This window comes from Gobius niger (assembly GCF_951799975.1).
Source record: "Gobius niger genome assembly, chromosome: 18".
NCBI classification, from domain to species: Eukaryota; Metazoa; Chordata; class Actinopteri; order Gobiiformes; family Gobiidae; genus Gobius; species Gobius niger.
Window position 1 is genome coordinate 1,472,134 of NC_136869.1, and position 23,155 is coordinate 1,495,288.

The 23,155-nt window shown below is 43.0% G+C and overlaps 1 protein-coding gene across 1 annotated transcript in view; it reads left to right on the plus strand.

The window, feature by feature from the left end:
- Positions 1–23,155, plus strand: part of LOC306977722 (uncharacterized protein) — a 94,370-nt gene that overhangs the window by 44,117 nt on the left and 27,098 nt on the right. Inside the window, exons 32-44 of the mRNA XM_079576150.1 lie at positions 3,030–3,140; positions 6,194–6,301; positions 6,373–6,483; positions 8,239–8,349; positions 10,360–10,467; positions 11,413–11,523; positions 11,653–11,760; positions 12,123–12,233; positions 15,607–15,717; positions 17,290–17,400; positions 18,897–18,998; positions 20,151–20,255; positions 20,314–20,415. Coding sequence (XP_079432276.1) covers positions 3,030–3,140; positions 6,194–6,301; positions 6,373–6,483; positions 8,239–8,349; positions 10,360–10,467; positions 11,413–11,523; positions 11,653–11,760; positions 12,123–12,233; positions 15,607–15,717; positions 17,290–17,400; positions 18,897–18,998; positions 20,151–20,255; positions 20,314–20,415 — 1,410 coding nt within the window. The remainder of the gene's footprint in view (positions 1–3,029; positions 3,141–6,193; positions 6,302–6,372; positions 6,484–8,238; positions 8,350–10,359; positions 10,468–11,412; positions 11,524–11,652; positions 11,761–12,122; positions 12,234–15,606; positions 15,718–17,289; positions 17,401–18,896; positions 18,999–20,150; positions 20,256–20,313; positions 20,416–23,155) is intronic.

Sequence of the window (23,155 nt, forward strand, 5' to 3'; positions counted from 1 at the left end):
CTCGTTCTGAATATTCACCGTGAAGAGGAGAGTCTGAGTGTCGCTCGTCTCTGCTCTGGTGGAGGATCTTCTGGTGGAGGATCCGGGTTTGTGTCAGCGGCACGTTCCTCTCAGATAAAGCTGGTCTATTCTGAGCTCGTATCTGCAGCGACACTCACGGCCTCCCGATAACAGCCTCCACATCAGCTCCAGGAAAGGCTTCTGAGTCCAGGGCTGGTTATAGAGCTCCACAGTCCCGCCTCCTCTCCACAGTCCCGCCTCCTCTCCACAGTCCCGCCTCCTCTCCACAGTCCCGCCTCCTCTCCACAGTCCCATCTCCTCTCCACAGTCCCGCCTCCTCTCCACAGTCCCGCCTCCTCTCCACAGTCCCGCCTCCTCTCCACAGTCCCGCCTCCTCTCCACAGTCCCGCCTCCTCTCCACAGTCCCGCCTACTCTCCACAGTCCCGCCTCCTCTCCACAGTCCCGCCTCCTCTCCACAGTCCCGCCTCCTCTCCACAGTCCCGCCTCCTCTCCACAGTCCCGCCTTCTCTCTACAGTCCCGCCTCCTCTCCACAGTCCCGCCTCCTCTCCACAGTCCCATCTCCTCTCCACAGTCCCGCTTCCTCTCCGCAGTCCCGCCTCCTCTCCACAGTCCCGCCTCCTCTCCACAGTCCCGCCTCCTCTCCGCAGTCCCGCCTCCTCTCCACAGTCCCGCCTCCTCTCCACAGTCCCGCCTCCTCTCCACAGTCCCGCCTCCTCTCCACAGTCCCGCCTCCTCTCCACAGTCCCGCCTCCTCTCCACAGTCCCGCCTCCTCTCCACAGTCCCGCCTCCTCTCCACAGTCCCGCCTCCTCTCCACAGTCACGCCTCCTCTCCGCAGTCCCGCCTCCTCTCCGCAGTCCCGCCTCCTCTCCACAGTCCCGCCTCCTCTCCACAGTCCCGCCTCCTCTCCACAGTCCCGCCTCCTCTCCACAGTCCCGCCTCCTCTCCACAGTCCCGCCTCCTCTCCACAGTCCCGCCTCCTCTCCACAGTCCCGCCTCCTCTCCGCAGTCCCGCCTCCTCTCCGCAGTCCCGCCTCCTCTCCACAGTCCCGCCTCCTCTCCGCAGTCCCGCCTCCTCTCCGCAGTCCCGCCTCCTCTTCACAGTCCCGCCTCCTCTCCGCAGTCCCGCCTCCTCTCCACCGTCCCGCCTCCTCTCCGCAGTCCCGCCTCCTCTCCGCAGTCCCGCCTCCTCTCCGCAGTCCCGCCTCCTCTTCACAGTCCCGCCTCCTCTCCGCAGTCCCGCCTTCTCTCCACAGTCCCGCCTCCTCTCCACAGTCCCGCCTCCTCTCCACAGTCCCGCCTCCTCTCCACAGTCCCGCCTCCTCTCCACAGTCCCGCCTCCTCTCCACAGTCCCGCCTCCTCTCCACGGTCCCGACTCCTCTCCACAGTCCCGCCTCCTCTCCACAGTCCCGCCTCCTCTCCACAGTCCTGCCTCCTCTCTCAGACGCAGGTGAAAAAAGCACGTCTGAGATCCATCTAGTTTAACTGCGAGCCTTCGTCCTAGAACTACATTACCCAGGATGCTCGGGAGTCCCATGATCTACTACGAGGCTTTTGATTGGTGGAGCTTCACGTGTTTATCTATTGTAATGTAGACGACATATTATAAACAATATATTCAAACATAATGCAGGCAGAGAGTGGACGTTTTATCCATGTCTGACACTGAGAGTAAGAAAAACGTCAAAAAAATGGTCCCAACGATCCAATTAAACGAACCACCATCATTTTATTCACATTAGCAGGATTCAGATTGTTTAACCTCTTAACTCCCACCTGAACCGAGAGGATCTTTTTCCTCACAGATTTTTTTTTCCATCATTTTTTTGTTGGGTATTCAACTCATTTTTGTAACTTTTTTGTCATTTTTTTGTCGTTTTTTGTCACATTTTTGTCATTTTTTTGTCACATTTTTTCATTTTTTTTGTACATTTTTTGGTACATTTTTTATCAAATTTTTGTTGTTTTTTTGTCACATTTTATCACATTTTTGTCATTTTTTCGTCATTTTTTTAATCCTTTTTTTGTCATTTTTTTGGTCATTTTTTGTCAATTTCTTGTGACATTTTTGTGATATTTTTGCCACTTTTTCATCAATGTTTTCTCACTTTTTTCTCACACTTCCATCATTGTTTTCGTCTCAGTTTTTTTGCAATTTTCACACCTTTTTTGGGGTAAAGCCAAACTGGAGAAAATGTGCTCGGTTCAGGCGGGAGTTAAGAGGTTAATAATGCAATAATATAGAACTTGTGTCTGCAAAGTAAAAGAAACTGGCCGTGTTTGCTGAAAACCAGCGGGCGCGATGTCGCAATGGCTCTTGGGATACGGAGTTTCTATAGTCAGGAAGTGAATGATGTCATAGCCTTGTACCTTTGCCTTTTCTTCAACATGTCGTCTTCTTTTTGGATTGAAACATTTTATGGTCACGAATTGCTACATCACTGATAAGCTTTTGCGCTGACATTAAACTCTTAATATTTGAATTTTTGTCGTGTGGACAGGGATTATTGCTTCCGGACCGGAGCGACAGGACCTTTAGGGGCGGGACTGTGGAGCTCTATTTTGTCCCTTCCTTGTTTCCTGTAGCTCCTCGTGTGCCTCCTCTGAGCTGCAGGGGGCGCTCTTGGTGCCTCTTCAGTGTCTCAGAAGAAGAAATGTGTCCGTCTCAAATGTCTTTATCTCATAAGCTGATGTTTACTTTTACAAACCTGCTTCTTCAGGACCGTTATGGACTCTCTGCAGTAAAAAAAATACACAATCCTCACTACAACAGATCACAGAAAAGTGCAGCTGTACCAGGAGAGAGGGAGGTTGCTGCTTTGACTCCACCTGAGCTCTCACGAAAATCATCACGGAGGAAAAACACTTGACTTTTCCACAGCCTGGTCTGTTTAAAGACGGAGATCAGGAAGAGGAAGGGGGAGGGGCTTAGGAGGAGCTTGTTGCCCCTGCAGAGAGTCTGACCTTCAGAGTGGACGCTGTGTTTGTTTGTTTGTTTGTTTGCAGGTGAAGTACAGAGAGGCCATGAAGAAGGACTGCAGTAACGCCCTGTACCACACACTTCCTGAAACTCTGGAGACGCAGAGAGTCAGAGAGGTCACTCAGCTGCAGAGCCAGGTACTGGTCAGCCCGGTCAGCTCCACTACACACAACATATTAACAACAAACGGAATCACCAGAGACGAGCGGATCAGACACAAGCTGCCAGTTCAGTGTTGGGCACCTTAAAACTGTAATATATTCTATATTAGTAGTTGCAGCTTAAACATGTCATATGTTTGCGTTACATATTACTGTTTCAAAAATGTAGCTGAGTTACACTACTTTGAGTAACTCTTGAGTTACTTTTGGCAACATTTCTCGTTTTGCTTGTTTATCGCGGGGGTTACGTTTTCTCTCTCGTTCACACGGGTTCTCCCTGATTCCTGGCGTCACTGTGAGATTTTCTTTGTTCAAAGGGGGGGTATTCTGCAAAATCGACTTTTTCAAGCTTTCCATCATGTTATTAAGTCATTCCCTCATTAAAAACATGGCTGAAGTGTTGCCTTGGCACATTCACGTATTTTTGAGTAATCTGTAAAAACTCTGATGGCGGCCATTTTGAACACGATGCGGATATTGTGTTCATATGCTGTAAAAAAGTATGCAAAAGTGATAAAAATAAATCAGCGAAACAGCGAGGCTGCGAAAGGTGCAGCGCGTTACAGCGAGGGACCTCTGTAATGCTGTCAAACATTTCATTTCCTCCACGAAACTGCAGATCTTATTCACCAAATTCCAACTTGACCTGGTGCTGCCTTTTATCTGGGGGGAGTTTGGCATTTTTTCATTCATACATTTAAAGGTTCTCGAGTTACTTGAAATGTAAAGACGAATATTCAATCCAAATTCACTTTATTTATTCGTTAGGAACTTGATTTGCAGGAGAAGTGCCTTACGGGCCCGATGATTACAGCACATCCACAGACATACAACACAATCAACATGTGCAATAATAAATACATTAAAAAAAATATAGTGGGCCTTTGATAGACTTATATATTCCCGTATTTTATGTAAGTGATGTCATATTCCGCAAAAATGGACAAAAAAATTGCCAAAAAAAATTGACGAGAAAGTGGCAAAAATAACACAAAAAGTTGACAAAAAATTGACAAAATTGACAGAAAAAATGACAAAAAAAGGCAAAAAAGGACCAAAAAAATTACGAAAAATTAATGTAAAATTTACGAAAAAGTTGACAAAAAATGGACAAAAATGTCACAAAATTGTACCAAAAAAGTGACAAAAAAGACAAAAAAATTACAAAAAATACGACAAAAAAAATGATAATAAATTGTCAAAAATGTAAAAAAAAATCAATAAAAAACGTCACAAAAAGTAACAAAAAATGAAAAAAAAAAAAATTACGAAAACATTACGAAAAGGTGCCAAAAATGTCACAAAAATTGACCAATAAAGTGTCAAAAATGTCAAAAAAATCAACAAAAAATTTACAAAAAATTATACAAAAAAATACAAAAAACTTGACAAAAAGTGACAAAAAATGACAAAAAAAATGTACGAAAAATTAATGAAAAATGTACGAAAAAGTGCCAAAAATGTCACAATTTTTTTTTTTTTGAAAACAGTTACAAATATGAGTTGAAAACCCCCCCAAAAAAGTGATGGGAAAAAAATGTGATGACGTGAGGAAAAAGATCCATTTAGATGAGTTTTGTAGATCTTAGCTTTCAAATGAGGCGTTACACTGGCCTACAGGATTTGGGTAAAGCTGAACTGGAGAAAATGCTCTCGGTTCAGGCGGGAGTTAAGAGGTTAAAAAATGGGTACATTTGTAAAAAATAAAATAAAAAAAAATACATAAAAACAATATAGTGGGCCTTTGATAGACTTATATATTCCCATATATTTTATGTAAGTAATGTCATATTCCTCAGTTACTGAATAAAGGAATACAATTTTAAACTCGTTACTTTTGTAATACGTCACTCCCAACACCGGCGAGTTTTGTAAACAAGGAAGTTCTGAAGTTTTTTGGAGACAAATGGACACAATCGATGTCGTTTTCTGCCACAAAAACTTGTTCAAGGAGTCATTAAGGGGAGACACTACAGGCAAAACTCATTTTTTTCAGTTTTCAGGTTTTGGGCCAAATTGGTCTCTGAACATATAAGCTTTCACCCGGAAACAGAAAATATACCGAATCTTCATAAAAAACATGTTTAAATGTTGCGCTGATTCAAAGTTCCCCCATAGACTTATATGGGACAATGCAATTTCAAGGGCCTTTTTCTCAAAACACATTTTTCTGTCATTGTGGCGACACTATGTCCACGTCAGTCGGACCTAAAGACTTCACATTTTCCAGCCTTGGACTGAACAATATTTGGAAGATTTTTTCAGAGGGATTTTTTATTATTTAATCCCTTAAGCCCCATTTATTGAGTTTTGAACGTCAAAAAATAAGGCGAAAGTTACATTTGTACAAAATTTTTCCACTAAAAAACAGCTTATTTTAAAACTAAACAATAGATCCTAAATCCGCTCTGAGAAAGTCTTGGCAACTCATTTATCAATAAAATGAAACCATAAATTTGAATGTAGCTCTATCCATTATTCAGATTTCGTCGCCGAAAAGATGTGAAATTTGGGGCATTTTTAGGCATAAAACACCTTGTTCTTATATGAAAAGATAAAATGACAGAAAACTTGCAATGCATTTTTTTCTCACATTTATGCCAGTGATCGACAGCAAAAGTTTCAAATTGATATCTGTTAATATACATTTTTTCCCTATTCACCTGCAGTGTCTCGCCTTAACAACTTGGCTCAGATTTCAATAGTTGTCGTGGTGACAAACCTCCCATTTCCCCCCATTATCTCATTATCTCATCATCTCAGCTTTTTTCCACACATTTTTTTTACCATTCTTTGCCACCATTTCTTCTAAATTTCTCCCCATTATTTCCCCCTTTCCGGCTCACGAGCCACAGGAGCAGGCGGGACCAGAGCTCCACATGATGGAAATAAAAATGGCGGCTTACTCACGTTTTCAGTTCATCCACATACAATGTTTTCAAAGCCACAAATGCATAAAAAGATGAAACCTTTGATCAAACAGAGGCATGAAGCTCCGCACTAACCCCTGAGCCACCGCTGTGTTTCAGCTGAAGTACTCTGAGGGGAAGAAGGCGCTGTCCCAGAGCCTGTACTCGCAGCTGCCGCAGACGGCCGAGACGCTGCAGGCCGCCAAGATGGCCGACCTCAGCAGCGACGTAAGCGCCTCAGATCTGTGATAACCGGCTGACCTTTGACCCCGCGAGGCTGAACTGTTCTCTCCTCTCAGAGCAAGTACAAGGAGCAGGGCCTGAAGAGTCTGTCCCAGAGCTTCTACTCACAGCTGGCGGAGACGGCGGACACGGCGCTCGCCAAGAGCGTGAGCGAGCTGCAGAGCGAGGTGAGGGTCAGCGGCGTCGTGGGGGGGCGGGGAGGGTCAGCGGCGTCATGGGGGGGCGGTGAGGGTCAGCGGCGTCATGGGGGGGCGGTGAGGGTCAGCGGCGTCGTGGGGGGGGCGGTGAGGGTCAGCGGTGTCATGGGGGGGGCGGGGCTACGACAGCATGTCCACACTGAAGATACGCTCATGATGTCGGGTTTATCTGCAATGAAATGTGAAGAAAACATTGGGGGAAAATGAAGATAAAAACTGGAAAAAATAAATAAAAATGTGGAAATAAATGTAAAAAAAAAACTGGGAAAAATTGTTAAAAAAAAAACAAAGAAAGAAAATAGGAAAATATAATGCGGAAAAACTTTTAACCCCATAACTCCCACCTGAACCGAGCACATTTTCTCCAGTCCAAAAGCTTCTGGAAAAAAGCTGTGAAAATAGCAACAAAACTGAGACGAAAACAATTTTCGTTCGTTATTTTATTTTGAACATGTGAGCAACACCAAAATACAAATACAAATGCACATGTCCAAAAAGGAGTGTGGAGAAGTTAAACTTATTTAACCCCACCCCCTATTTCAAAAACAGATTGATAACATCAGTTTCCTGTTCCTACATAGTTACTCAAAACTCAAAAGAAAATTGCAATAGTAGCAACAGTAACAAGGCACATACATGAGACGAATCACTTGTAATCTGTAAATTCTGTTGTCTCATTTTTCAAAAAAATGTTTTCTTTATGTTTCTTCTTAAACTGATTCATGCTTGAGCACAGTTTTCGATCTGAGCTTAAAGCATCCCATAATTTGGCACCAGTAATGGAAAAACAAAAACTTTTCATAGTTGATTTGAACGTTTGTATTTTATTAAATTTATGGTCATCGGCTGATCCTGAGGCTGTGCACATTTTGTTGTGTGAGAAAATGTTTTTGCATATTGTTTGATGGAAATGTGACAAAAAAGTGAGAAAACATTTGATAAAAAATGTTCCAAAAAAGTGGCAAAAATGGACAAAAAAATTGACAAAGAATTTGTGAAAAATTGACGAAAAAGTGGCAAAAATATCACAAAAATTTACCAATAAAGTGACAAAAAAGACAAAAAAATTACAAAAATATGACAAAAAAATTATAATAAAGTGTCAAAAATGTAAAAAAAAAATCAACAAAAAATTTACAAAAAACTTAACAAAAAGTGACAAAAAATGACAACACAAATTACGAAAAATTAATCAAAAATTTACAAAAAAGTGCCAAAAATATCACAAAAAGTTGACAAAATTGACAAAAAAGTGACAAAAAAAATACAAAAAATTGACTAAAAAATTACAAAAAGTGAAAAAAAAAATTAAGAAAAAAAAATTACAAAACAGTTACAAAAATGAGTTGAAAACCCCAAAAAAGTGATGGGAAAAAAAATCTGATAATGTGAGGAAAAAGCTCCATTTAGATGAGTTTTGTAGGTCTTAGCTTTCAGATGAGGTGTTACACTGGTCTACAGGATTTGGGTAAAGCTGAACTGGAGAAAATGCTCTCGGCTCAGGCGGGAGTTAAGAGGCTAAAAAATGGGTACATTTGTAGAAAAATAATAATATAAGGACTTTTTTTATGGGGAAAATTGTTGAAAAAATGTTCTTTTCTGCCATTTTGTCGTCTGTTCAGGACGATTATATTTCTGATGCTTCACAAAAACACCGCTTCATTCTCGAGGATCTGAGTTATTACTTCATGGTCTGTTCTTACCGTGTCCCGATGTTTGTCTCAGTCCAAATACAGGGAGGCGAGTCGAAAGGAGGCGAGCGACAGTCTGTACCACCGTCTGCCCGTCACGCCGCAGATCCAACACGCCAAAGACGTGTCCGAGCTGCAGAGCCAGGTACAGACGCCCGCGAGTCTTTAACACACGCTTTAGAAATCTACAGCCCTTTCTACCCCTCCCCAGGTCAGTGTATCCCCCATGAGCCTCAGAACTCCACACAAACAGTGTTTCTGTAAGAGAGAGCCCAGAGAAAATCTATGGGAAATAAAGTCTTCAAATCACAGTCCTATTTTTACTGTAAAAAAAAGTATAATTAAAGCGGGGGTATTATGCTTTTTTCAGTCTATATCACACTACAATGATGACAAACCTTCTGTTGGTCTGTAAATGCAGTAAATCAGAATAACTGCCTTGTATAAAATGTCTCTCTCAAAATGGCTGTAGTGAATGTCTTGAAATAGGCCTCTGTCTCTTTAAGAACCTCTGAGCCTTTAGACACGCCCCCTCCACACGCTGTCTGTGGCATCAGTGGGGAGGGGGTTCTGCTGAGGAGCAGTGGTTGGTTACTCGGCTGGTGACCAAAGCTCGGAGGCGTCTCCAGGAGGTGGGGGCGTTCCTAGGAGGACTCAGGCAAACCTATCCCTAAAATGGCCGCCATCAGAGTTTTTACAGATGACTCAGAAATACGTGAATGTGCCAAGGCAACACTTCAGCCATGTTTTTATTTTATTTATTTATTTATTTATTTGAAAAGGAGGGACAATACATATTAATGAACATTTTTAAAATGTAAATATGGCAGATTATAGCCTTAGGTTGATGTTACACACAAGTTAGTAAAAACATACAGAGACACTATATACAGACTATATACAGACAGGAATGAGAACAGTGATCACATCGTGTTAAAACAAATAACAATAACAAGAGTCGACAACAGAGGAGAATATAGAAAATAGTAAATGACTGTATTGCACAAACCTCAATAATGCACATGCCCTGACAGACCTGATATTGCACTGACCCGCATTACACTGACCCCTATTGCCCAACCCATGTTATCGGACCCTTATTGCACAACCCGTATTACACTGATAATTGTATCTCTTTTTTTTATAATGCACTAAACATGATCACATGTTTGTGTGCCCCTCAGCCACACTTTTAAATGACTCCTGAATGTGGGGAGACTCTTGCTTTCCCTCACTGACAGTGAAATACTATTCCAGAAGCTCACTCCCTGATCTGACAGGACGTCCTGTGAAAAGGAGCTCCGCTTAAATGCCAATTCACAATCACCTCGAGACCCCGGAGCACTGCTAGACTTTTGTTTAATAAAATCACTCAATGGTGGAGGCGCCAGATCATGTATAACCTTATAGATTAGACAGGCTGATTTAAATAATTTTAATTTAGCAAAGTTTAAAAATGTATATTTATGTAAAATTTGACAATGGTGGTATAACGAAGGTTTCTTGTCTAATATTTTCAATGCTCTTTTGTAGCATACTTCAATTTAATGAGGGAATGACATAATAACATGATGTAAAGCTTGAAAAAGTCCATTTTGCATAAAACCCTCCTTTAAAGCAGCATTAAGTAACTTGTTTACCTTAAAAAATCCTTCCCATAGTCCCTCTGGGGGTAATACAAGTGTTAATGGGATGATTGGGGGGTCTTTCATCTCCCCCTGGTGTCTTTCCTGCCTCCGGGTCAGAGTCACCAATACACACTATTGGAATCACGAAGAAGAAGAAGCTAGCAGGCTAACTGTGAGCTAGCGCCACTTAAACAGTATTTACAGCCAAGTCTGAGTGAAACAAATGATCTCCATTGTGTAACTGGATGAACAATATCCCTCCGTCAGTATTTACTCTCACGGGGAATTAATGAGTAAAAAACACAACATGTACGACACCTGCAGTGGCGCTTACGGCCTCTAGGGGCAGGAGTTACTAAGTACTGCATAATATTTTTCAAATGTATTAGTTTTGTGCTTAAGTGGATTAACAAATGCATGAGAGTAAAGTTTGAATGGTACATTAGTCCAAGGTGAAATCCTGACCAGCTCCAGTCGTTACATAGACATTACTCTGGTGTCCATTTTGATCAGCCGTGTGTTCACAGGTGAGGTACAGAGAGGGTCAGAAGGAGCTGAACAGCGCCCTCTACAGTCAGCTCCCTGAGACGGAGGAGATCAAGTTCGCCTCGGCCGTGACGGAGCTGCAGAGCCAGGTACAGACTCCAGACATGAGTATATTATTATGAGGTTATTCCTGAGCAGGAGCCAAGGCCGTGGGAACCCAGGGTGCTGAGGGCGCTACAGCACCCCCTGGTGGATCGTCTATGCATTACAAGCAATATTAACCTCTTAACTCCCGCCTGAACCGAGAGCATTTTCTGCAGCTTTACCCAAATCCTGTAGGCCAGTGTAACGCCTCATTTGAAAGCTAAGATCTACAAAACTCATCTAAATGGATCTTATTCCTCACGTCATCAGATTTTTTTTAATTTTGGGGGGTTTTCAACTCATTTTTGTAAATTTATTGTCATTTTTTGTCACATTTTTTTTCTTCTTTTGTCCTTTTTTGTCTTTTTTTGTTATTTTTTGTCAATTTTTTGTTTTTTTTTGTCAATTTTTTTTAATCATTTGTTGTCTTTTTTGTCTTTTTTTTGTCTTTTTTTTGTCTTTTTTTGTCTTTTTTTTTTGTCTTTTTTTTATTTTTTGTCAATTTTTTTAATCATTTTTTGTCTTTTTTGTCACATTTTTGTTATTTTGTCTTTTTTTTCCTTTTGTGTCTTTTTTTGTCATTTTTTGTCATTTTTTTGTCATTTTTTTTGGTCATTTTTTGTCTTTTTTGGTCACATTTTTGTCATTTTTTCGTCAATGTTTTCTCACTTTTGTCACATTTCCATCATTGTTTTCGTCTCAGTTTTGTCGCTATTTTCTCACCTTTCTCCCAGAAGCTTTTGGATTGGGGGTAAAGCCAAACTGGAGAAAATGTGCTCGGTTCAGGTGGGAGTTAAGGGGTTAAACAAATAGGAAATAAGCAAAGAAATAGCGTTTTGGGGGGCACTCTTGTCTCTCAGCACCCCCGAGCCAAAATATCTTCCCACGGCCCTGGCAGGAGCAGGCTTCAGCGTCACGTTCTCTCCTTGTATCTGTGCGCTGTTGTTCAGAACGCCTACAGACAGAAGGCCAAAGCCGACGGAAGCTGCTGCGAGTTCCACCTCATGCCTCAGACCAGAGACACCGAGTTCTCCAAACACGCGTCCGAGATCCAGAGCCAGGTCAGTGGCAGCTTTAAACACAGAGGAGGAGGATTCACAGACGAGATGATCACAGTTTCACTCATTCCTTTGTCTGCAAATCTCCCAAAATGAGCTGTGTGACTCGGGTTAAAAGTGTGTTTGCTGCAGGTGCTGTACAGGAAGGACCGCGAGGAGCTGAGCCAGAGCCTGTTCTCCGCGCTGCCTCACACTCCCACCACTCAGTTCGTCAAAGAGGTGTCGGAGAGTTTCTCTGAGGTGGGACGGGTGTTTGACCTCCTGCTTCACTTCCTGCTTCTCCTCCTGCTTCTCCTCCTGCTTCACTTCCTGCTTCACTTCCTGCTTCTCTTCCTGCTTCACTTCCTGCTTCACTTCCTGCTTCTCTTCCTGCTTCACTTCCTGCTTGTCCTCCAGCTTCTCCTCCTGCTTCACTTCCTGCTTCTCCTCCTGCGTCTCCTCCTGCTTCACTTCCTGCTTCTCCTCCTGCTTCTCCTCCTGCTTCACTTCCTGCTTCTCCTCCTGCTTCTCTTCCTGCTTCACTTCCTGCTTCACTTCCTGCTTCTCCTCCTGCTTCACTTCCTGCTTCTCCTCCTGCTTCACTGTGAACCTCTGCCTTTCAGAACAAGTACAAGGAGTCTGGGAAGAAGGAGCTGGACAAGTGTCTGTACTCACTGCTGCCGGAGACCAAAGACACGCAACACGCCAAGGAGGCCACGCAGCTCTGCAGTCAGGTACGACAACACGCTAAGGAGGCCACGCAGCTGTGCAGTCAGGTACGACACGCCAAGGAGGGGATTTTGGATATTTTGTTTAGTTTTTCAATAAACTAATCATCAGTGAAAAAATCTGTAAAAACTCAAATTCCGCCTGTTTTTTTGGTTTCAAAGCTGAATAAATCAGGCTAGGAATTAGATATTGAAAAATCCCTCTGAAAAAACCTTCAAAACATTGTTGTGTCTCAGCCTGTAAAGTGTGGAGTCTGTGGGAGCTTCTTTAAGGGCTCAGGCTCTGCCCGAGTGCGGCTTCTCTCATTCAGAGAAAACCAGCCCTGAAGTTTTGTAGCGAGTGCGCATGCTCGGCCCGTTCTTCCACTTTTCCGCTCCGGCGTCTCGTAGGAGGAAAAACACCATATTTGGGTGAAAGCGTCATCACGGGGCCCCTTAGCAGGACACGTGGATGTCACTCATTTTTGTAACTTTTCTGTCATTTTTTTGTCATATTTTTTGTCACATTTTTGTCACATTTTTGTCACATTTTTGTTGTTTTTTGTCACATTTTTTGTCATTTTTTGTCATTTTTGTAAAATTTTTGTAATTTTTTGTCAAATTTTTATCACATTTTTTATGACATTTTTGTCATTTTTTGTCACATTTTTTGTCATTTTTTGTCAATTTTTTGTCAAATTTTTATCACATTTTTTATCACATTTTTGTCAATTTTTTGTCACATTTTTGTCACATTTTTGTCATTTTTTTTGTCACATTTTTGTCACATTTTTGTAATTTTTTGTCAATATTTTGTCATTTTTTATTACATTTTTGTCAATTTTTTGTCAATTTTTTGTCATTTTTTTGTCTTTTTTTTTGTCATTTTTTTGTCATTTTTTGGTCACATTTTGGTCACATTTTTGTCATTTTTTTAATCAAATGTTTGTAATTCTTTTGTCATGCTCGGCCCGTTCTTCCACTTTTCCGCTCCGGCGTCTCGTAGGAGGAAAAACACCATATTTGGGTGAAAGCGTCATCACGGGGCCCCTTAGCAGGACACGTGGATGTCAAATCTGTCAATATTCATGAATGAAAACCCGCGGGAAAGACGGACTTTCTACTTCCTGGTTACCTCCACCTCGCAGACAAAACATCATAAAATAAACATCATCATTTTTATATCTGACATGAAAACTAAGATGTAAAGGGAGGAAAACAGATACAAATCTCCACTTCCACCACTGCCGTGTCTCGCCTTAAAGTGGCCCAGTCCAAATCACTCACTAATAAACATGGAGATGGGTGTTCCACAGGGCTCCATACTGGGGCCCTCACTCTTTAGTCTCTTCATAAATGACCTGCCCTTAACCTGCTCCGGTGCCAATGGCAACTTAATGCGGATGATGCAGTTTTTTATGCCCCCGCTAAGTCCCCGGGGCAGCAGCAGAGGTTCTGTTCGCAGTGTGGCTGAGGTGAGTCAGTGGCTCAATCAAAATCAGCTGGTGCTACATTTAACTAAAACTGTTTCCATGTGTTTCTCTATTAGAAAACAAAACATCGACCAAAATTCGACCATTTAAAAACCTTGGATTGGTTCTCGACCCCCAACTGAAGTTTGATAAGCATATTAATAAAATCTCACAAACAACATCCATCCATCTTCTTCCACTTTTCCGTTTCCGGGTCGAAACCACACTGCACCAGCCCCTTGTGGCGCCTCCTGCAGGTGGTGGGTCCACAGAAGGACGGCCTCACGATTAACTGAGCCTGTTGGTCTCTCATAAGGAGCTCCTGAACAAACAATACAAAGAAATCTAAACTGTTCTAAGTTAATCAGACGTTATATTCCAAACCAGGCTGGCCTCTTGTACATGCAGGCTAGTGATGCGCGGGTTGCGGGTTCCACTGCGTTCCACAACCGTCGTCTTTACAGCGGGTTTTTGGCGTAAATATACGTGGGATTTTCATAAAACAAGCAGCGTTTTGCAGCTTGTGATCCAGAGAACGCTTTTGTGGAGCTCATGTCTCCTGTTTTCCACCGTATGTGCGACTGTGTGTGACTTCGCGTTAGGCCGACCTCTGCTCTGCTCTCTTCCTCTTGCCCAGCGCTCTTCAGAGGGAGAGAGAGAGAGAAACTGCTCCAAAATCTCACATGTATCATACTGTATGACCGCATGGGCACAGGCCGCTCAGACACTTAACGTATTGGATTATTATAAAAAATCAAGCAATAAAGATCATGGACAGGAAGCCAATCCGCTCCATCACTGTGACATCCTGCTCAGCTTTGAAAACTTTCAACTAGTACACTTTGGTTCCGTGACATATAAATTGTATATAAAATTATGTTTATATGTATTTGTCGCAAGCAAAAAAACGTTTATCAGTTATATTAATGTGTTTGTGAAAGGAAGCAACCACTGGAGGGGCTGGTGGTGTGGCGGTGGGTGATGGCAGGGTGGTGACTGGTCGTGTGGTGGTTGTGGCTGGTCCTGGGTGTGGTGGGGGGTGGCGTGGTGGCAGGCCGGTGACGTAGTGAGGTTGTTGTGCAAGGGGCGCTGTATCTTTCTACCACCAGGTTGATATGTTGCCACATGACGGAAAACAGAAGGAAAATTGAAGTGATTGGCACATTTGGTTGGAGAGCACAAGTTCAAGTATCATCCCTTTGGATGGTTGAAAACTACAAGTCAATGTGCATTACTTGAATAATGTTGTAAAGAAAGAAGGAAAAAACAATAACAGAAAAAAAAAGAAAGACGTAAAACCAAACTATAAACAAATCGAACTTCTCAGATTGGTCACACTGACTGAACGTGGCGTCCTGTCTCTTGTTGGAGGGAGATTTGTGTTTCACTGTCTCGGCGGCTTTGGTGCGTTGCTGGTGCGTTGCTGGTGTGTCGTTGCTGGTGTGTAGTTGCTGGTGTGTAGTTGCTGGTGTGTAGTTGCTGGTGTGTGGTTGCGTTGTCGTCCTGCTGCAGCTGGGATTGGCTGGGATCATTGTGCTGACTGTTGCCATCAGGTTGTTGTACATCGCCCTGCCACCGGCTCCAACAACATTAATGTAAATATGATATTAACAGGGGTGGGAATTTATAAGTTATACTTCCTCCCACTCCTTTTCGAGTTTATGTACAGCATTATGTTTATATGTAAGTATATATGTCATGAATGCATGTTAAAATGTCGCAAAAGCTGCACATGTTAATGTAAGAAATGGTGTAAAAATTGTATATATATTGTACATTGAACTCGGAATAAACAAGAAACAAACAAACAAACGTGTCAATAATCTGCACCCGAGTTCATTTATACAGAGACGAAGCAGCTACATTTCCCCACGTCCTCCCTGTGTTTCCTGCGTGTCCAGTACCTGCATGTGTCTGGTCTGTTTCAGAAAGCCTACGTGGAGGAGAGTAAGAAGGAGGCCGTCTGCAGCCTGTACTCTCAGATGCCTCAGACCATCGAGACGGTCCTGGCCAAAGAGCAGACCCGGACTCAGAGCGACGTACGTCTCACTCACCCCGTCGTCTCTGTTTGTTATTGTTATTGTTGGACGGCTCTGTGGTGAAGCTGTGGCTGTGGAAATGATCTCGCTCGCTTCAGAGGAACGTCGTCCTCTTAATGCGGCTCCTTTGTGTCAGTTCTCTGGAGCGTGAGGAGGACACAGGACGGCAGATGTTTTCAGCCCGTGACACAGTGACCCAGTGACTCACAGGAGAGCAGAGATGTCCTCACGCTCCACTGGCTTCACTCAATACAGAGCAGAGGAGGAGCTGAGAGAGCAGAGGAGGAGCAGAGGAGGAGCAGAGGATGAGCTGTGAGAGAGCAGAGAGAGCAGAGGAGGAGCTGTGAGAGCAGAGGAGGAGCTGTGAGAGCAGAGGAGGAGCTGTGAGAGCAGAGGATGAGCTGTGAGAGAGCAGAGGAGGAGCTGTGAGAGCAGAGGAGGAGCAGAGAGAGCAGAGGAGGAGCAGAGGAGGCATCTGTAGACTCCTGTGATGTTCTCTGACCCGGAGCTGAGGGAAGTGGAGCGAGTCACTGCTGTTCTCCGGCCTCTGGAGCTTCATATCTAGGCCGCCCGAGGTCTCCTGAGTCTCCAGTTTCCAAACGCAGCCTGGAAACGAGATGTTTGAGCTCGTACATGTAGAAAACCCTGTAGGTCAGACTCTCAGCTCGTAAACCCTGTAGGTCAGACTCTCAGCTCGTAAACCTTGTAGGTCAGACTCTCAGCTCGTAAACCCTGTAGGTCAGACTCTCAGCTCGTAAACCCTGTAGGTCAGACTCTCAGCTCGTAAACCCTGTAGGTCAGACTCTCAGCTCGTAAACCTTGTAGGTCAGACTCTCAGCTCGTAAACCCTGTAGGTCAGACTCTCAGCTCGTAAACCCTGTAGGTCAGACTCTCAGCTCGTAAACCCTGTAGGTCAGACTCTCAGCTCTTAACCCTGTAGGTCAGACTCTCAGCTCGTAAACCCTGTAGGTCAGACTCTCAGCTCGTAAACCCTGTAGGTCAGACTCTCAGCCTGTAAACCCTGTAGGTCAGACTCTCAGCTCGTCAGACTCTCAGCTCGTAAACCCTGTAGGTCAGACTCTCAGCTCATAACCCTGTAGCTCAGACTCTCAGCTCGTAAATCCTGTAGGTCAGACTCTCAGCTCGTAAACCCTGTAGGTCAGACTCTCAGCTCGTAAACCCTGTAGGTCAGACTCTCAGCTCGTAAACCCTGTAGGTCAGACTCTCAGCTCGTAAACCCTGTAGGTCAGACTCTCAGCTCGTAAACCCTGTAGGTCAGACTCTCGGCTCGTAAACCCTGTAGGTCAGACTCTCAGCTCGTAAACCCTGTAGGTCAGACTCTCAGCTCGTAAACCCTGTAGGTCAGACTCTCGGCTCGTAAACCCTGTAGGTCAGACTCTCAGCTCGTAAACCCTGTAGGCCAGACTCTCAGCTCGTAAACCCTGTAGGTCAGACTCTCAGCTCGTAAACCCTGTAGGTCAGACTCTCAGCTCGTAACCCTGTAGGTCAGACTCTCAGCTCGTAAACCCTGTAGGTCAGACTCAGCCCTGACCTCTGTGTTTGTTGAAGCAGAAGTTCTACAAGGAGCAGTTCAATCGAGAGAAGGGCCGCAGCAGCTACAGCCGCCTGCGCAGTCTGCCGGAGCTGGAGCACGCCATGGAGGTGTCCCGCCTCCAGAGCCAGGTACCAATCAAACATGGCCGCACGACAGCGATCCTGCACGCGTCGGCCATGTTGGGATCGTCCTTTAGACCCGAGGACTTTAATCTGAATCCTGCCTCAGCTCAGGCCGACCGCAGACATGCACACAGAGCTTACACATATTTTAAGGAACTATGAAGTCTTAGCTTTCAAATAAGGAATTCAGCAAAATGGGCGGAGAATTTAACCTCTTACCGCCCGCCTGAACCAAATGCATTCTGTCCTCTTTGGCTGTTATATAGGTGTGTAGCACCTCATTTGAAAGCTTTTGTTTTTTTTTCATTTTTGTCACATTTTTGTTGAGTTTTTGTCACATTTTTGTGGAATTTTTGACACATTTTTGTCACATTTTTGTTGAATTTTTGTTAAATTTTTGTTGAATTTTTGTCACATTTTTGTCACATTTTTGCTGATTTTTTGTCACATTTTTGCTGATTTTTTGTCACATTTTTGTTGAATTTTTGTTGAATTTTGTCACATTTTTGTTGAATTTTTGTCACATTTTTGTTGAATTTTTGTCACATTTTTGTTGAATTTTTGTTGAATTTTTGACACATTTTTGTCACATTTTTGTCACATTTTTGTCACATTTTTGTTGAATTTTTGTTGAATTTTTGTTGAATTTTTGTCACATTTTTGTCACATTTTTGTCACATTTTTGTCACATTTTTGTCACATTTTTGCTGATTTTTTGTCACATTTTTGTTGAGTTGTTGTCACATTTTTGTTGAATTTTTGTTGAATTTTTGACACATTTTTGCTGAATTTTTGTCACATTTTTGTTGAATTTTTGTTGAATTTTTGACACATTTTTGTTGAATTTTTGTCACATTTTTGTTGAATTTTTGTCACATTTTTGTCACATTTTTGTTGAATTTTTGTCACATTTTTGTCACATTTTTGTCACATTTTTGTCACATTTTTGTCACATTTTTGCTGATTTTTTGTCACATTTTTGTTGAGTTTTTGTCACATTTTTGTTGAATTTTTGTTGAATTTTTGTCACATTTTTGTTGAATTTTTTTTCACATTTTTGTTGAATTTTTGACACATTTTTGCTGAATTTTTGTCACATTTTTGTCACATTTTTGTCACATTTTTGTCACATTTTTGTCACATTTTTGTTGCGTTTACATCCTTGTTTTCTCATTTTTTGTGGCTGTTTTGGTGCTTTTTTCCCAATAAGCTTTTAGATTAGGGTAAAGCCAAACTAGAACTAGAAACTAGAAAAATGGGCTCCGTTAAGGTGGGAGTTAAGAGGTTAAGAATAAATGGATTTTGTTATAAGATAAAAACGTTAAAAGTAGAGACAAAGCTTAGACCAAGAAATGCATGTAATTTAAAATAATATTACAATGTAGAACTAAACTAAAGGATATGTGTGTCTAAGTTTGTGTACGTGTGAGTACATGGGTTTGTTTATGCACTTGTTCATTGTTTTAGATTTGGGTAAAGCTGATCTTGTGCTCGTGTTGCAGGTGAACTACAGCAGGTCGAAGGAGCAGCTGCATCAGTTCAGCTCCGCTCTGGACCGGCCCGACCTCCTCAGCGCCGCCAACGCCGCCAAACTCGCCAGCGACGTACGTGAGCGTTGCCATGACAACCCTCCCTCCGCACACACACACGCCGCATCCATCCTGTCTCCATGACAACCGCGTCACACAAAAAACACCCTGGGAAAGTGCCGGGCCTTATGTAACTCCGCTCTGCGCTGTTTTTAAAGGTCTCACATTTCTGTGAACATGATGATGATGATGATGATGTTCTCCACATGATGATGTTCTCCACATGATGATGTTCTCCACATGATGATGTTCTCCACATGATGATGTTCTCCACATGATGATGTTCTCCACATGATGATGTTCTCCACATGTGGACGCTCAGCTGAAAATAACATCAGTCACAGTCCTAGAACACACACATTTGTACTTCTTAGTGCGGCGCTTTCTGTCATTTTATATTTATTTATTTATTATTATTATTTTAATTTATTTTTTTACTTATTTTTTATGTATTTTTTATTATTATTCATTTTTCTATTTATCTATTTTTTACTTTTTATTATTTATCTATTTTTTATTTTATTTTTTATTTTATTATTTATTTATTTATTTAATTTTAATTTATTTTTGATTTTTTGATATATTTTTTTTAAATAATATTTTTTATTATTTTATTTTTATTATTGTTTTTTGTTTTCTTTATTTATTTTTTATTATTTATTTATTTTTGTTATATACATATTTTAAATTTATTTTATTTTTATTTTTTTGTATTTATTTATTTATTTTTTGTATTTTTTTATAATTATTAATTTATTTATTTATCTATTATTATTTTTTATTTATAATTTATGTATTTATTTTTAATTAATTTATTAATTTATTTATTTGAATTTTTTTTATGTATTTTTTTATTTATTTATTATTTTATTTATTTATTTCTTTACAAAGCATGACAATTTACATTGTACAATTTACATCATACAGTTTGTTGATATTAAGGTCCACTTTGTGAAAGGGAATCCCTAGAAGCCCAAAGCTAATGCACAGGGACCCACAATTAAAATGTACAGCCAGTATAAATACACCAGTGCAGAAGCAAAGAAGAATTACAAGGAACAAAGCAGAAATGTTCCCACCCACACCCACCACCAGGATCACAAAACAGGAGGAGCCCCATCCTGTCTCTACACATCAGAATATTCAAAGTGTTGTGTGTTTGTGCAGGTGGCCTACAGGAGCGGCTCTAAGGCGGCGGCTCACAGTGACGAGTCCCTCCTGTCCCGCACGGACATCCAGCACGCCCAGCAGGTGTCGTCTCTGGCCTCACAGGTACAGACTGACCCGCCCCATCCATCCATCCAGGACACTGACATGAACTTCTGCTCAGGTGAAGTACAAAGCGGGCGTGGAGCGTCGGAGGCCCTGCTACAACCCTCTGGACTGCGTCTCCTTCAGGCACACTCAGGCGGCCGGAGCGCTGGCCTCTCAGGTCAGTCACAGCCTCACCGGGAGCCTCTCAGGTCAGTCACAGCCTCACCAGGAGCCTCTCAGGTCAGTCACAGCCTCACCAGGAGCCTCTCAGGTCAGTCACAGCCTCACCAGGAGCCTCTCAGGTCAGTCACAGCCTCACCAGGAGCCTCTCAGGTCAGTCACAGCCTCACCAGGAGCCTCTCAGGTCAGTCACAGCCTCACCAGGAGCCTCTCAGGTCAGTCGCAGCTTCACCAGGAGCCTCTCAGGTCAGTCACAGCCTCACCAGGAGCCTCTCAGGTCAGTCACAGCCTCACCTGGAGCCTCTCAGGTCAGTCACAGCCTCACCTGGAGCCTCTCAGGTCAGTCACAGCCTCACCGGGAGCCTCTCAGGTCAGTCACAGCTTCACCAGGAGCCTCTCAGGTCAGTCACAGCCTCACCAGGAGCCTCTCAGGTCAGTCACAGCCTCACCAGGAGCCTCTCAGGTCAGTCACAGCCTCACCGGGAGCCTCTCAGGTCAGTCACAGCCTCACCAGGAGCCTCTCAGGTCAGTCACAGCCTCACCAGGAGCCTCTCAGGTCAGTCACAGCCTCACCAGGAGCCTCTCAGGTCAGTCACAGCCTCACCAGGAGCCTCTCAGGTCAGTCACAGCCTCACCAGGAGCCTCTCAGGTCAGTCACAGCCTCACCTGGAGCCTCTCAGGTCAGTCACAGCCTCACCAGGAGCCTCTCAGGTCAGTCACAGCCTCACCAGGAGCCTCTCAGGTCAGTCACAGCCTCACCAGGAGCCGCTCAGGTCAGTCACAGCCTCACCAGGAGCCTCTCAGGTCAGTCACAGCCTCACCAAGAGCCTCTCAGGTCAGTCACAGCCTCACCAGGAGCCTCTCAGGTCAGTCACAGCCTCACCAGGAGCCTCTCAGGTCAGTCACAGCCTCACCAGGAGCACAGCCTCACCAGGAGCCTCTTAGGTCAGTCACAGCCTCACCAGGAGCCTCTTAGGTCAGTCGCAGCCTCACCAGGAGCCTCTCAGGTCAGTCACAGCCTCACCAGGAGCCTCTCAGGTCAGTCACAGCTTCACCAGGAGCCTCTCAGGTCAGTCACAGCCTCACCAGGAGCCTCTCAGGTCAGTCACGGCCTCACCAGGAGCCTCTCAGGTCAGTCACAGCCTCACCAGGAGCCTCTCAGGTCAGTCACAGCCTCACCAGGAGCCTCTCAGGTCAGTCACGGCCTCACCAGGAGCCTCTCAGGTCAGTCACGGCCTCACCAGGAGCCTCTCAGGTCAGTCACAGCCTCACCAGGAGCTTAAAGAGTCATCCAACAATAGGAGACAACAGCAAAGCTCATGTGTTTCTGCTCAAACTTACCTGTGGGAGAAGAGAAGATCAGACTCTCCTTACTGTGTGCTGGTCCTTTCTTTACTAAAGCTGCCCCCTAGTGGCTCGAGCGAGTCACTGTTTCTTTAACCTCTTTCCACCCGCCTGAACCAAATGCCTTCTGTCCTCTTTGGCCATTATTTAGGCCTGTGTAGCACCCCATTTGAAAGACCCACAAAACCGATCTTTTTCCTCATGTTGTTGCTGTGTTGTGTCACCTTTTTATGTTTTATTTTTTCTTTCTTTTTTTCAATTTTTGTCACATTTTTGTTGAATTTTTGTCACATTTTTGTTGAATTTTTGTCACATTTTTGTTGAATTTTTGTCACATTTTTGTTGAGTTTTTGTCACATTTTTGTTGAATTTTTGTCACATTTTTGTTGAATTTTTGTCACATTTTTGTTGAGTTTTTGTCACTTTTTTGGTGAATTTTTGTCACATTTTTGTTGATTTTTTGTCACATTTTTGTTGAATTTTTGTCACATTTTTGTTGAATTTTTGTCACATTTTAGTTGAATTTTTGTCACATTTTTGGTGAATTTTTGTAATTGTTTTGGTGAATTTTTGTCACTTTTTTGTTGATTTTTTGTCACATTTTTGTCACATTTTTGTCACTTTTTTGTCACATTTTTGTCACTTTTTCGTTGATTTTTTGTCATTTTTGGTTGAATTTTTATCGCATTTTTGGTGATTTTTTATCACATTTTTGGTGAATTTTTGTCTCTTTTTTTTGTTGCGTTTACATCCTTGTTTTCTTCTCATTTTTTGTGGCTGTTCTGGTGCTTTTTTTCCCAAGAATCTTTTTGATTTGGGTAAAGCCAAACTGGAGAAAATGGGCTCCGTTAAGGTGGGAGTTAAGGGGTTAAAAATTCATAACTCTGCACAGGAATGGGCTAGAGACAAACTTTTCTTCCTTTACATACACCACATTCCAAATTATTATGCAAATAATATTTCAGTGTCAAAAAGGTTTAAAAAAAGGTTTTCAATGAAACTCATGGATGGTTTTGTGTCTCGGACTTAATCTCAGAGACCTGGGATGATTAGTTTTCAGGTTAAACCCAGTTAAGGGAAAAACTACTGAAAAAGGATGTTCCACATTATTAAGCAGGTCATCATTTTCAAGCAAAATGGGAAAGAAAAAGTGAGAACAATGAGCAGAAATAACGGACTTAATGTTTCGCCTGAAGAAGCTCCGGCCGAACAGATTAGTGCAACTTAAAGCAGAGTGTCTGTCAGTGTCGAGAGGAGGAGAGAGAGAGGAGGAGGAGAGAGGAGGAGAGAGAGGAGAGAGAGGAGAGAGAGGAAGAGAGAGGAGAGAGAGGAGAGAGAGAGGAGGAGAGAGAGAGGAGGAGAGAGAGAGGAGGAGAGAGAGAGGAGAGAGAGGA